The 14627-nt window shown below is 40.6% G+C and overlaps 2 protein-coding genes across 7 annotated transcripts in view; one reads left to right on the top strand and one right to left on the bottom strand.

The window, feature by feature from the left end:
• The window catches only part of pdss2 (prenyl (decaprenyl) diphosphate synthase, subunit 2), a 30005-nt gene extending 29244 nt beyond the window's left edge, over nt 1–761 (bottom strand). Inside the window, exon 1 of one of the 2 annotated variants that reach the window (XM_067479366.1) lies at nt 236–761. In XM_067479366.1, coding sequence (XP_067335467.1) covers nt 236–483 — 248 coding nt within the window. In that variant the 5' untranslated portion in view covers nt 484–761. The remainder of the gene's footprint in view (nt 1–235) is intronic. The other variant, XM_067479364.1, reaches the window with a different exon arrangement.
• A 3429-nt stretch (nt 762–4190) lies between these two features.
• The window catches only part of sobpa (sine oculis binding protein homolog (Drosophila) a), a 46352-nt gene continuing 35915 nt past the window's right edge, over nt 4191–14627 (top strand). For all 5 annotated transcript variants that reach the window (XM_067479363.1, XM_067479362.1, XM_067479360.1 and 2 more), the window contains exon 1: nt 4191–4526. In XM_067479363.1, coding sequence (XP_067335464.1) covers nt 4431–4526 — 96 coding nt within the window. In that variant the 5' untranslated portion in view covers nt 4191–4430. The remainder of the gene's footprint in view (nt 4527–14627) is intronic.

The raw sequence follows: 14627 nt of genomic DNA, 5'->3' as shown, positions 1-14627 counted from the left end.
TCCTGAAGACCCACATGTCAGTGCAATGATGAAAGTGGATACTATGAATGCCTCTACATGTGGGGTCAAGTGTGTGTGTGGGGGGGGGGTCTTGTGAACATGAACAATTACGCTGTAAAAAGGGCTGCAAAATGATTTGCGGGGTGGCACAATGCAAGTAAAATATTTCTCAATGAGAAAGAAAGAGTACTGGTTCAACCCTGAGAGTTAAACTGATATGATTCAGCAGTGTTACCTTGCAGTGTTGAGTAAAGGATGCTGAGTACCGACCAACTTCCTGATGTGCATGGCGACGTTACTGAGTTCATCACTGAGCAGACAGCGGAGACTCATGAAGGACGTAGGATATCCGACGATCTTCTCTGCGTCGGAGACTACTTTATTCCAATTTGAAGGTCCTGAGCTGGAGAAAAGACTCAGCGTTCTCTGTCCTCGTCTGGACAAAGCAGCACAGGACAGTCGCGGCAATACTGGTGGTAGCATGTTCTCTGTAGCTGTAACCTTATTTTCTAATTTGACACAAGTATCTGAGGTGCTATTCAGTTATTTCCTACCATGTTGCATCAGCAGATGGGACCGCTAACGTTTAGAAAAGTTCTCAAACAGTGCCGCATTTATATTTTTTCTAAAAACGATTTACTTTAATATATAATTTGCTATCCTAACACACTTAACATAATATCGTTGTGAGGCTGTCACAATTTCACAACACACGACCTGACTGTGTGCGCCGCCATCTTTAAGTGCGTAATACTTTACGTTGTAAAACGTCATGACGGCTATTGCCAAATTCCGATACGCCCTTTCTGCCATGAATACTTCTGGCCAAATTAGGTAAACAAAACAAGCTTATTTTATTTAGCTTAGTTACAGTAATTAAATTTCGAGTCCTCTACAACAGCACATGTGATATTTGAACATTTTAGGAGTCAGTCCTTTATTCGGCATATATTAGAGTTACACAGCATTACATTTGTTTTAATTAATTAGAAACCTTTATTGTTAGTTCACACCTGTTTTCACGTAGCAGCACTGGAAACAACTGTACGGGGAAATTGCAGAAATGTCAAGCGCGACCAGTCTCTCGAAACTCACCACTCACGACATCCTGGTGTGGATCACAAACCAGAATGCCAACTTGGCACACACCTGTAGGCTAGGTATCCTGCACAATCTTTACTACGTATTTCAGTCCGGTTGTCATCCTAAACATATCATAAATGCAAATATTTTCTAGATAAATAAATTTTAGTAGCATTTCAGCCAGTGAAAAAAAATGATGTTTTAATCTTTATAGACCACTAAAATTTTTTATCAGTCTGTGTAACAGCCATAATAATATGTTGATTTGCTTTGCTTTAAAACAAAACAAAATTTTTGCGATGAACACCAGCATACAGGCAGGTTACAAATTATCAACAATCTGACCATCAAATGGAGCTGACATAACACAATACAAGAAGATATAGAGCTAGCCTATATGCCATTAGTTAAGCTATAGGTTTAACTGACAAATTACCCATTTACCTTCAGCAAAGAATGTTGACAACGCAAAACTTTTAGGCCAAAAGTACAGTGGTCTTACACAATGTATGTGGTCAGGAAATAAGACTGATGAGCTTTCCAGACTATACAAGAGTAAAAAATATCAGCAATCCCAGAAACAGTTTATGTGGGAGAACCCCTCTAATGAAATGTCAGTATTTTATTTTGTTTTAAAGCTGTTAACTAAATGTCATCACTGCTTGCAGGAAATAGTTGTGGTTTATATTGACAGCTACATGTTTCATATTAAATTAGATTGCTTAGTGAGATTATACACGTTTAAATTTAATCTGTTTTTAGTACTGTTAAATTGTCTGCACTTATATAGCACTTTTCTTCCTTATCAACACCCAAAGCTTTTTGCACTGCTTCTCATTTAGCCATTCACACACATACACAAAGTCACATACTAATGCCAGATCTGCCATACAGCTGGCCTAACCCACCAGGAATTTGGGTTCCAGCATCTTAGGCAGTTTGACATAAGGACAGAAGGAATTGGGGATTGAGCCACCCACCCCATGATTAGTGGACAGCCTCTACTTTCTGAGCCAGAACCAATTATGTTTTTCTATCATGGCAGTGTCAGATAACAGAGCCATACTGTACATCATGAATTTGAAGACCATGATGATTTTTATAAAAACCAAAATGTAAATACTAGGTTAAAAAAAAAAACATAATCCCAATGTTTCAATTATTGTAACACAATCCTTGTGACAGTATAAGAGTTCCACAGTATGATAGGAAAGTACCCTTACAGCATTTGATATAACAATGCTTTCATTGACTCCTTCTGCTTATTACTGGACTGGAGAGAAAGTCTGTCAAGGACAGCTTATGCAACCCATAGCTGCAGTTCTCTTGGCTGAATAGACTTACAAAACTAACACCGCTACTGTATATTTATGTATTATATGATGCAGGAAATTGTAACTTGTTAATGATACATTATTTGTTAATTAACCCGAATCTGGAAGCACTTAGTGTTTTAAGAGATAATTCTTGAAACAATATTTATAATTAAATTGACACCAAATTGCCACAGAGTTATTTATTGTTAGTGTTTCCTTTAATGCAAGACCAATCAACAAAATTAAAATTACTTTTTCAGTTTTTTGTTCACACAGCTACTGTTTTTTGCCAACTGTGTTACTGTAAAGTGTATGTTCAGAAGTTAATTTACACTAAACCAAACTGCTGTAGCTGGAGGAGCAGCTTAAAGAAAGAATCTTGTCCGCTGCTGGTTCACAAAGCAAGAGCAACAGTGTAACACACAAGTCATCTCATCCTGACCCCACATCACGCTTCACAGCTCCTGTGCTTTGCTGATTTTCCGCCTCAAATGGGTGTCACTATGCCATGAACAGCAGCTTTCCACCTGCCAACTCATTGTAATTCCACGGAAAGTCAAAGTGCTGTATGTAGCACACAGATGAAACAGGTAAACTCACGTGCAAAGCAAAAATTAAGTTTTAAAGGGCTGTTTCCTCTGCCAGTGAATAGACTTTTCTGCATGAACTAAGTAGCCTTAGGAAATCATCTATGAACATGTTGTCACATCTTCATAATAACAAGTCATGTTACCATTTTGATTAGTATTTCAACAGCAAAAATAAAAAAGCTAATTTTTAGACATTAAAATTCTTCTGCTATCTCAATGTAAAATTATCTCTCTGCTTCCAACTGAACATTCCTCCATATGATGCCATCTGGAGAAGCAGTTTAAACGAGCCTACAACCTGTGTAATATTGACCAACCAGAAAGCATCAGGTCAATTTAAAAAGGTGTAGGGAAGGCAGAGGGTAACTGGATACCAGTCGCACATTTACAGTTTACATTTAATCCCAAAATAGTTTATGTTGCCCTTTAAGGCTCAAGGTCTAATGTCTTGGATTTGAATGAGGCCATTACAAAAACCATTATCTTGTGTGTTGCCTGTGTCCCATGATGACAGAACTGAACCACAATTAATGTTGAGACACCTGAAGGGCTTATTTGTGCCATGCACACTATTGCCTTATGAACCAAACTGAGAGAGAAGAAGCACTACTGATGGAAAAGTTGTTTTAAAAATGATGGTTCGGTCATTACTAACTGAACACACCTAAAAAGTTTCCTTTGGCCTGTTGCTTCTTTTCTGTAAATCTTAATTGTTTAGGACTCCTCTCCTCTTCTGATTACACACATTTTACTTTTCTCAGTAAAGACGGCATTGATTTATATTATCGTGCCATCATTATACACCTTCCTCTAAAGCTTTTATTGTCTTTTGTAAAATAAATAAAGTCATGGTGAAATAGAAGCACACCCACTATGCCTCCACATACAGACTGACAGCTAGATTAAAGCAATGGAGTCTGTAAGTAAGACTTATGACCAGCAGCAGTTGTAACACTCCCATGAAGGAGGAAGAGTGTGTGTGTGTGTGTGTGCTCGCGCGCGCGTTGGGGGGGGGGGCACCTGTTTGCTGCTCACATACAGTCACCATGAGAGAGCAGCGTTGGGCTAAGTGGATGTGACTGCTCTGATTATACTCCATGGGAAAGCGAGAAGAAATACCCTACCTCTGATCATCAACGCGTCATATAATGTTTCAGCGGATGCCCCTCCCCCTGTCTCGTTTTTTCCCCTCACTCACCCTCTCCTTTGACTCACAGAGGCGGCACACCACTGGCGCACGGACCGTGGAGGATACGGGCAGAAGATGGCTGACTTAGCCGGGCACTCCGAGCCCTCGGCGGCATCACCAGCGTCACACGGGCCGCTGAAAAGCTGCAAGACTCCCGCCGTCTGGCGACTGTAAACAGCTGCCGCTGCTGCTCTCACCCCCTCCTCTCCCCTTCCTCACCGCAAATATTGACAGAAGTATCACAGAGAAAACATGGCAGAGATGGAAAAAGAGGGCAGACCTCCGGAAAATAAAAGAAGCCGAAAACCAGCTCACCCGGTGAAAAGGGAAATAAATGAAGAGATGAAGGTAAAAGGGGGTCTGTGCCCAGCTGCATGTGATTACGCGTGGAAGCGGAGTGGTTGTGAGGAGCATGCATGTGCGTTCAAACACAAACCGGGCGTTCTCTGAGAAAATGTACAATACACCAAGTGCACCTGAGTGCATGACAGTCAAACTTTGATTTATGATTTTTTTTAAAACCCAAGTTCTATTGTCATAACCACGCTGGGTGCCAGCCTCAGCAGCGCAGCCTGCCAATATACAGTACCGCCGTGCACAATGGATGCGGCACCCATTCATCGCTGCTGTTCTACTAGTAAGTTTTGAATCAGTGAGGAATACAGGGCGCGTTTGTGGACGCCTCAGGTCGTAATTTCGCCGTTTGTGTGCCCTGCCTTTCGTGGCTTATTCAGAGTTAATGGAAAATCCAGTGCGTCAGTGAAGGCGTCAATACTGCCCCTACTATTACTATTAATGCTGTTACACTACAGCACAACGGAGAGCAGCCAGTGTGCATAATTAGTATAAATCAATGGGGGAACTCTAGCCTTTCCACTATGCCTTTGCGGATCTATGGCGACCGTGCGGGTTTGTCTCTGATCGAGGTGTGTGTGTGTGTGTGTGTGTGTGTGTGTGTGTGTGTGTGTGTGTGTGTGTGTGTGTGTTGCCCAGCTGCCTAGAGTCTTGTTATCCAGATGTGCGTTTGTGAGCTTTACGCACTCGCCAAGAGCACATTGTCTCCTTTGCTCGGCCTGCACGATTCTATTCCAACATCCATCCAGCTACAGCTATTCGTCTTTTTTTTTTTTTTTTTTTTTTTTTTTTTTTGCTGGGAGCTCTTTGTGATTTGAGCCCCGAGCTCCGTGCGAATCATTGTGGAGAAAGTGTTGCTGGTATTTATGTGTATGTGTGTGTGTGTGTGTGTGTGAGGCAGGCTGTGTATCTGCTTTGTCTTCATCTCTTCATTGTTTGTACACATTTGGCTCGAGACACATGCGCACCCAGTTCTTTTGCTGTGATGGATGGATAGACAGGTGATCACACCGAGAATAAATGTGGAAAGAGTGATTTTAGGCTGTCAGTGGATAAGCAACGGTGTTTACTTGGAGCGAATCTTGAACCAATCCTCGAAGAAAGGCTTTTTCTGTATTTAGACCGATTCAAAATACTGTACCAGCCGCGTTCACGTGTCACTGATGCTTCGCTGTTGGTGTATTAAAGAACAAATAATGTGCATTTTATTGATGACAGTCTAGATGGTTTGATGGTAAGCTCAGCTGCCAAAGAAGCATTTATTTTCACATAGCATCAAGGAACTGCAGTAAACTGCAATAATATTGCATGATAATGTTGCCTCTTAATTTTTTTTTACAGAATAATATGCTGTAGTTATTATATATAACCTTAAGTTTCAGTGGAACAGATACATAACACTGATACTGACTTCTTGCTGAAGAGCTAAGAGCTTACCTAAGAATGCACAGGGGGTCCAAAGAAAAGTGAAACATTTTAATTAATTAAAAGTAGAAAAATTCCCAGACAAAATTAGCATATTTCTTTTGAAGGAATACATTTCACCCATCCTTTTGCTGTCTGGTCCTGGTGACAGAAGGGAGGGGTGCAGAAGGCTGAGGGATGTCAGGCAGGGTCTCTCCATAGAGACATTTTCTTATCAGGGGAGTACTAGAGCCAGTCTCAGCGGAGCATTAAAAACAGTAGAAATATTTATAAGTGTCCGTAAGGCAAAATGAAGTGGTGTTTTGAGAGATTTTAGATTTAATGTATCCACTTTATTAATGTGACAGAAATAAAATATCCGAATAAATCTATTTGAGCTCATTGTGTTAAAAAAATCAAATAAAAATGTCTCCTTCAATGATTTATTACATTGGCCAAGTAATTATATGATTTCAGTCATCCGTCAGAAATGATGCTTTACTTGCAGGTCTCTTAGATGTTAGGTTTTGTGACAGGAGTCATCAGTCAAGATTCAGTGAATTGACATTTCTTGAGCCGACATGTCAGTTAAACATCTAATTTGATGGAAGCAGCTCTATTTGTCATTAGATACTGCAGCCATTCAAATGGAAAATCTGAGTTTTGAATCTTAAAGGCACACCTGATAAAATTTAAAATGTCAGGAGCTTTTTTGATATGTCAATGCAAACAGAAGCAAATAGCCTGGAGCAGATGTGGTGCTGTGTTGATGGTGCATAGGAAAAACAACACTCTCCCATGACAACTCCAGTATCTCCATCAATACCAGAGGAAGTTACTGAGCGGAGCAGCAGATGTGGTTAAGGTGTCAAAACACTTTCAAGGGTTTAGCAAGTTCGATAGATACAACCTTGAATTTCATTTCCCACTGAGCCCGTGAACACACACACAAACACAATAATTTAGGGAAACACTAATCAACAGATAAGTTACATCTGTAATTTCAAGCATTTTTCTCCAAGCCAGGAAATAAAAGTGCCCTATAGCTTAATACTGTGAGTATTACATTAGGTTAAATGTGTTATAATAATTATGGATATATGTAAAATAACATGATGTGAGGTTATGGCAAGGTTACAATGCCAAATGTAAATCTGGACCCAGGATTACAACCTGCAGAGCTGGAATTAATTAACACTATGCACTGTTGGTTGCATGAGAGTAGCCTCCCCTAGTGCAGCATAGTAAATCCTGTAAGTGAAGTTTAATGCTTTTCAAGAGAGAACTCTCTGGTTTATCTATTCCAAAGGCTCTGAACAAAAAAAGATGCTCAGTTTCTTTCTTTCTCTTTTTTAGCTTCTCTCGTCTTCAATATTTCAGTCAAGAGCTAAAGGAAAAAACACACAATGTGCCCTTGTGAAGGATCATACTCCTCAGAAAAACCAAACAGTCTGACAGTGTTTCCTTCATCTGGCTGCTTAATGTGTGCCACGGTAAAATAAGCCCCAGTGAGTAATCAAGGAGAAGGTGGAGTGGGCATGGAGGGGATAGGAGAGAGTGGGGTAAGAAAGAGGGGAGCAAGGAATGTACACAGCGCTGGGCTGGGTAAGCTGTAAAAACTGTAACCTGAGTGTCTCCGCTGGATCAAATATCAAGGAAAGTAGAGGGAAATGAAAGCAGAGGAGAGGGAGATGCAGAGGAGAGCCGGAGCAGAGGAGTGGAAAAGTGGAGGAGGAGGTAAAGGGAAACTTGGCGAGTGGATTTGGGAATTTTATCACGGTGTACTGTGACCTGCTCTGGTTTCTACCCACAAGGTATCCAGTTCCCACCATCGTCATTACCACAAGCCCTACTGGCCATGTCTGGGTCTTAGCAGAGGAAAACAAGGAGCAATACTGTGGAGAAACAGGATGTTATTTTTGTTTATGATAATCTGCTGCTGAAAATATGGCAGAAAAATACCAACTTGTAAATTGTATCTGTACTGAAGCCATCATGAGTACACTATGAGTACAGTTCACTACACCACTAATTATCTTGCAAATTTAAATATAAACCTGACTCGGGGCTCTCTGAAAGACTCAGTCTTGTCTTTGAATGTGTTTTGACCAGTCCTAAAGGGCATTAAAAGGGTATTTTCTTGGCGATGGTTTATGCTTCTTGAAAGTGCATCGAAATATCACCATATCAGAGGTCGAACCCATACAGCAACAAAAACAGCAGTAGAGGCAGTGCAGTTTAAAAGCTGATGGCACTAAAAGCCTTAATTGTTCACAATATTCATAAAAGATCACACACTCTTTATGCAAAGGTGCCGGTTCGTAAAGTAGACCAAAGCTGCATCCACTAACATGGGGAGGGTCAGAATATTAGAAACACCTTTCAGCAGTCGACAGCGACTGTGAAGTTGAGTCAACATCTTTCTGATGTGCTGTCAACTGAATATAATGAGCTTCATCAATGTAGGATTCATTACTCTCCTGTTGGATTAAAGAGCACTGAATGAAGGGCTGCTCAGTTTTAGAGCTGGCACACTCCTGCCTGCTGTTAAACATGAGGAGCAGGCTACTGCAGCATCTGCTCTGATAGCTCCACAGCTACATTTTACCTCCATCCCTTAAAATGCTAATTAAGCTTTCATGATTTGACATCAGCGCAGTGAATCAGTTTCTTTAACGTGGGTTCAAGTTGTGTAACTTTAAGTCAAAATTGCAGAGTATTTCGGGAATGTTGAGTCATTTATGGTGTAAATGTTGTGCTGTCTATTTAATTTGCTCAAAGGTAGAAGCAAAGATGTAGTTGTAATCAATAGATGCTTAGTATATGCCAACACAAAACATGATAGGTACCTCAAATACAGTACGAGCACGTCAACAGGTAGAAGAATATTAGACAATAAACAATATTAAACGTATCCATCCAGTCATCCATGGAGTGTTTCTATAGGCAGCATAATTCTTCGTCACTTTGCACTGGTAAAGTAGTCCATAGAGGCTTATTTTTCTTTTCTTGGAGCCTTATCGTTGTGGGTTTAAGCCTGTAGAGTTTCTCCAAGTCTCATTAGCATCCAAAGGGTTTTCCTCTTTATGGAGATGCGTGTACTCATTAAATTTACATTTTAGTTTGATAGTGGCACCATAGGAAAGCTTATGATTAAAAAAATTGAAAAGATTTGGCAGAATGAACGATTAATCAGATTATTGTTAGAGAAGTTAGCTTGTAACCAGAAGTTCCAGCAGGATAAAATCCGGGTGGGACAAGTGAAAATTCACCTCTTGTCCACTGCCTAATCCACACCACTGTGGCCCCCTTAAGCAAGGTCCTTAACAGGACAGACTGTGGCATGCGTGAATGTGATGAAAGTGTCAGTCAATCTTACCTGAATAAATAAAGGTAAGAATAAACAATAATAACAAAATCTTAATAGTATTATGTTCCATAACTTATGTTTATGTTGAAAAGTGCTGTTAACGCCTAGTGTTAAGTAGGACTCCTCTGGAGACACTGATTATTCACTGCAAATGTTACAGAAATGCACTTGTAAAAAGAATTTGGTCATGCACCAAGCTGTGGGTCAAGCAGAATGATTGACTCAGTGAACAAAAAGTCAGGGAGGTTCAATTATTTCAGATCCTTTGGAGATTATGATTTCCAATTTTATGCAAATTAGAAATAGGGAGGCACAATTCTACAGTATGATCTTTTGCACAGATAGACAAACTGAACTGTTGCCTTTAACTTGGCAGCTTGAGTCAGAAGTGCAGTTCCAGTTGACTTCTGTTCTGTTAGAGGCTCTGAAAAGCCTTTATGATAAATAAAGCTTTATGATGAATAAAGCTGATAAACAGAGATTTTGCCTGTGTTTACCTGATTAAAAAGGTTATACATCCAGTCTAACATATAGACATCTGTAGCTCCCTCTGTGCCTCTGACGCCTCTTCCTCCCCAGCTCAGCTACAGCCAAAGTTGGTGCCGCTGCTTTGATGAGCTGCCAACCGGGATTAAATTCCACTCTTAATAATACTCCCACTTTTTCAAAGTAGTAGGGTGACACAGAGGACAGGATGGTAGAAAGGAAAGGGAGACACAGAGAGGTGCAGTGTTTTTGTCTCTGTGATGGGGATGTTTTACAGCTCCATCCGCTTTACTCAGGTGTACATTCAGGCTGGGTTATGCTCCAACTCATTTGTTCAAAAGGAGGATTTTCTCCTTGATGAGTTTTTCTTCTCAAGGCTTCATCCTTTCAGTTGGGCTAATTGCTGCATTTGTGTTTGCCAGTTGGTGCACCTTGAGTCTGTCATTGTCCTGTTTTGGTGTATTGTTACAAATTGATGCTGTTGCTCATAATACTGTGACTATACTCAAAAAACAACATTTGCTGCTTATGAAGTTCTATGAATGTAAATTTACGTGTGTGTGTGTCTGATATTTGAAAAGAAACCCCAGGGGTGCCAAGAGAATTCTACACTTTGAGGACAGGACTCAAACTGTCATCTGAGTGTAGTTGGAAAAATGTATTGGATATTTCAGGTAAAACTGAGGTGATGTGAAATGCCATTAAAACTTGTCATTTGGCTGTCTCCTCATATGACAACATGAATGTGTGTAAAAGCTTTCACAATCTAACTTTAGCTCATCTCAGGAAGTGGTACTAGGTCTGATTTCCAGGACCCTTCAGGCAGAGTGAGCCCTGCTGTCACTCACCATTGTTAAAGCAGAAGTGTAGTTACACCTTCAAACGTGAACTGTCCTCGTTAATATTTAGAAAAAAGTGCATGTGGAAAAAAGCTGAGGATAAGTTTCATGTGTTTACAGATTTTATTTTTGTAAACAACTGCTGCACATCCTTTCACAGATGGATACATATGTAGCCCGTCTACTCTCTTTTAGGTGTATGAGGGGCCCTGAGTTCTTTTACTTAGCTCTAAACACAATTTTAATTACTTTAATATTTTTTATAGTCTTGAGTTTCACCTGTAAAAGCAGATTATTACTAACTTCAAATACACTAGTTTACTCCCCTTTAAAAAACCTTTTTAGAACTATCTGAAATTATTGAAGCAATAACATCACAAACAGTTATAGTTTAAACTTAAATCCCTATTTAATTGAAAAGTAAAAATAAAAAGATATATAAATATATATAATAACTTAAAATGTTTGCATTCCTTATTCACAAATAAAATATATTCTCAAATATATGCCACAGTATCAAAGCAAAAAAAAATACATTTACCCTTCAAGGCTGTTTAACCTGAGTCACAGATGTTTAACTGTCCTTTTATCAAAAACTCAATTAATTAATAAAACCAAAAAATAGTTGCAGGCCTGAGTCGGTGCTCGGGGGCGTTGTGACCAAAAACTCAGTGGCCGCTTCACTCCAACTAGAGCAACAAACAAAATAAAATGTGATACCTTTTTCACAGGTGAGGAATATATCCAACCAATCCTGCGACTCCTTCTGTCCTTGTCTCCGAGTCAGACGTCTGTAGAGCTGTAGAGCCTGTCCAAAGGTGTCTCTGTCCTCCAAATCAGCAACAGTTCAACACGACACGTGTAGCTGGGTTAGCTGGGTTAGCTAGCTGCCTCCCTCGGTCGACGCTGTTACTACTCCTCATCGAATTGATGAGCAGGTCCTCTCCTGACAAACACTTCGTATGTCTCGTTGAAATACTTAGTCCATCAGAAAAAACTATACACTTACAGATTATCGAGGTGACAATCTAAAACTGTTACCACAGGTTACTAGCGTACAGCTTCAAACTTTTTCCTTTCAATTAACTCGTTAGCTCGTTAACATCCTCTCGCTCTCTCTACTGATCACGTTCTCAGCGCATGTTCACATTCACTTCCGTTAACAAAATAAAATCCTACGTTATCACCTCAAATAGATACCACATACAACAAAACATTTGGAACATTTTAACCCATGAATTCAACATTTTATATCAGAAACATTTTACAACCAATAAAACAAAATATACAATTTGACCCAGTTTTACTTATTCATCTGTGCATTTGTAAATAATTATTTATCTAACAAACTTTATTTATTTATCTATTTAAATCACTTAATATATTTTAAATATTTAAATTTATCACTGGGCTACACCCTCCCCCCTCTAAATGTCTGGTGTCCCCAACAGACTTAACTTTCACCTCAACAACAGAAAGTATAGACTATCATTACCCATTTCTCTAACCCTTTCCAATCTTAATTACAACACCTCTATGTATAATGGTAATTGGCTGATCTCGGCCCTTTCCTGGCTCATCATAGGTCAACCTAACAACCGGTTTCACTGCTCTCTTGGGTCGTGAGTCCAGCCTTCTGGATCTTTGGCCACCTGAAATTACAGGGCTTTCTGCCAGATTTGTAGACTGTTTACACATAGGGTCTTCGTCTTTCTCACAATTTCCTTGGTCTGGATCACTTTCACTTTCTAAAGAATCTTGGCTATGCTCATTCTCTTCATCCAGAGGTTCCACCTCAGAACCAGTCTCTTGGTGACTCTCATCTGATTGTGCCTGAACAATTACCTCTTCTTCTAGACGAACTGAGGGATTAACAGGGCTCCTAGTATTTTGCTCCCTGTTTCCTGAGTATGTACAATAGTGTCTGAGAGGTCTGCAGTACTCAGAGTCAGAGGACGAGTCTGAATCTAGAACATCTTGCGAAATTATCTGCATGTCCGGTGAGGTTTGCTTTCGTTTCCTGTGAGTTTCTGCTCTGGTCTTTGGCCTGACAGGTGAATCCTCATCCTTCTTGGTCTCAGGAAACCGCACAAATTGCCCTATTGGGAGGATGTGGTCTCTATGGATTGTTTTGATATCTCCTCTTCCATTCTCAAGCTTGACCTTATAAACAGGAAGGTTGGGCATCTTTCCCACCACAATGTAAGGAATAGAACTCCATCGACTCTGCAGCTTGTGTTTGCCTTTCAGCCCCAAGTTTTTGAGTAAGACTCGATCACCAACTTCCAGGGACTGAAAACTAACTCTTTTGTCATATGATCTTTTATTTCTTTGGTGAGTCTTGTCTGCTGCTTGAGAAGCTAATTGGTATGCTCTCTGCAAATCCTCCTTCAACCTTGCTACATATCTTGAATGACCATCTCCCCTCCCATCTGGAGATGTTCCAAAACACACATCTACAGGAAGCCTAGCTTCTCGGCCAAACATCAAGTAATAGGGTGAATACCCTGTAGCATCACACTTAGTACTGTTGTATGCATGGACCAAATAAGCCACGTGCTGGCTCCAATGGCGTTTCTCTTCTTGGGTCAAGGTTCCTAACATAGAGAGTAAAGTTCTGTTGAACCTCTCCGGCTGAGGATCCCCTTGTGGGTGATATGGAGTAGTCCGTGACTTACGCACTCCCATCACCTTTAAAAGATCTCTGATCAGGTGACTCTCAAAGTCTCTACCCTGGTCTGAATGAATCCTTGCAGGCAGACCATAATGTACAAAGTACTTGTCCACTAAGATCTTTGCCACAGTCTGAGCCTTCTGATTTTTAGTGGGGAAAGCTTGGGCATAACGAGTAAAATGGTCTGTGACAACTAACACATTGCTCATTCCTTTGGAATCAGGTTCCATCGAAAGAAAGTCAATACATACAAGGTCCATTGGTCCATTGCTTGTGATTTGATGTATAGAGGCTGCTCTTTGACAAGGTGACTTTCGTATAACGCACTGTCCACAGTTCTTCACATACTGCTCAGCATCCCTTGACATTTTAGGCCAGAAAAATCTACTCCTCAGCAGGTCAGTTGTCCTTTCAATGCCAAGGTGTCCTAAATCATCATGCAAGGACTTTAACACAGTCCCATGAAATTCTTTTGGTAAGACAAGCTGAGTGAACTCTTCACCTGATGGCCGTTTACCCATCCGATAAAGTATCCCTTCTTTCAGGATCAATTTGTCCGCTTCCCGTTTCAACTGTGACAGTTCTGGATCATTTAGGGTATTCTCAGGCCATTTCTGTTGCTCAACTGCTTGAATAGCAGGCCCAATCACTGAGTCAGCTTTCTGTGCATGTAAGAGTTCTGGCTTTGAGAGTTGCTCTAATGACCTCAACTTCATGTGCATTGGGAAAGTGTAGATGTCAGGAACACAATCGGGGGATGCTCCCAACTGATCCACATATCTGGTTGGACTGTCTATAGCTCTAGGCGTGCAGACTTTTTGACAGATAGTCTTTACCCCATCCTGTGGGATGGTCTCCCATTCCAAGCAGTCATCTTCATCAGGAAAGTTTCTGGAGAGGAGGTCAGCATCTATGTTGTGCTTACCTGGTCGGTATCGTACATCAAAATCATAGGTTGATAAGGCAGCGAGCCATCTGTGTCCTACTGCATTAAGTTTGGCTGATGTGAGTACGTATGTCAAAGGGTTGTTGTCAGTACGTACTGTGAACTGAGCCCCATACAGGTAATCATGGAACTTATCCACAACGGCCCACTTAAGAGACAGGAATTCAAGCTGATGTATTGGATAGCGCTTTTCAGACTGGCTCAGCTTCCTGCTAGCAAATGCAACTGGTCTTAGTCCCTCAGGATACTCCTGGTAGAGAACAGCTCCAATCCCCTTTAAGCTAGCATCCACATGAAGGATGTAGGGTCGATGAGGATCAGCAAACGTTAGGACAGGCGCATGGGTCAGACAGTAGATGATCTGATGAAATGCATC

The sequence above is a fragment of the Channa argus genome, chromosome 16 (genome assembly GCF_033026475.1).
Source record: "Channa argus isolate prfri chromosome 16, Channa argus male v1.0, whole genome shotgun sequence".
NCBI lineage: Eukaryota > Metazoa > Chordata > Actinopteri > Anabantiformes > Channidae > Channa > Channa argus.
Note: the sequence above shows the minus strand (reverse complement) of the source record. Positions and strands in the feature narration are given on the sequence as shown.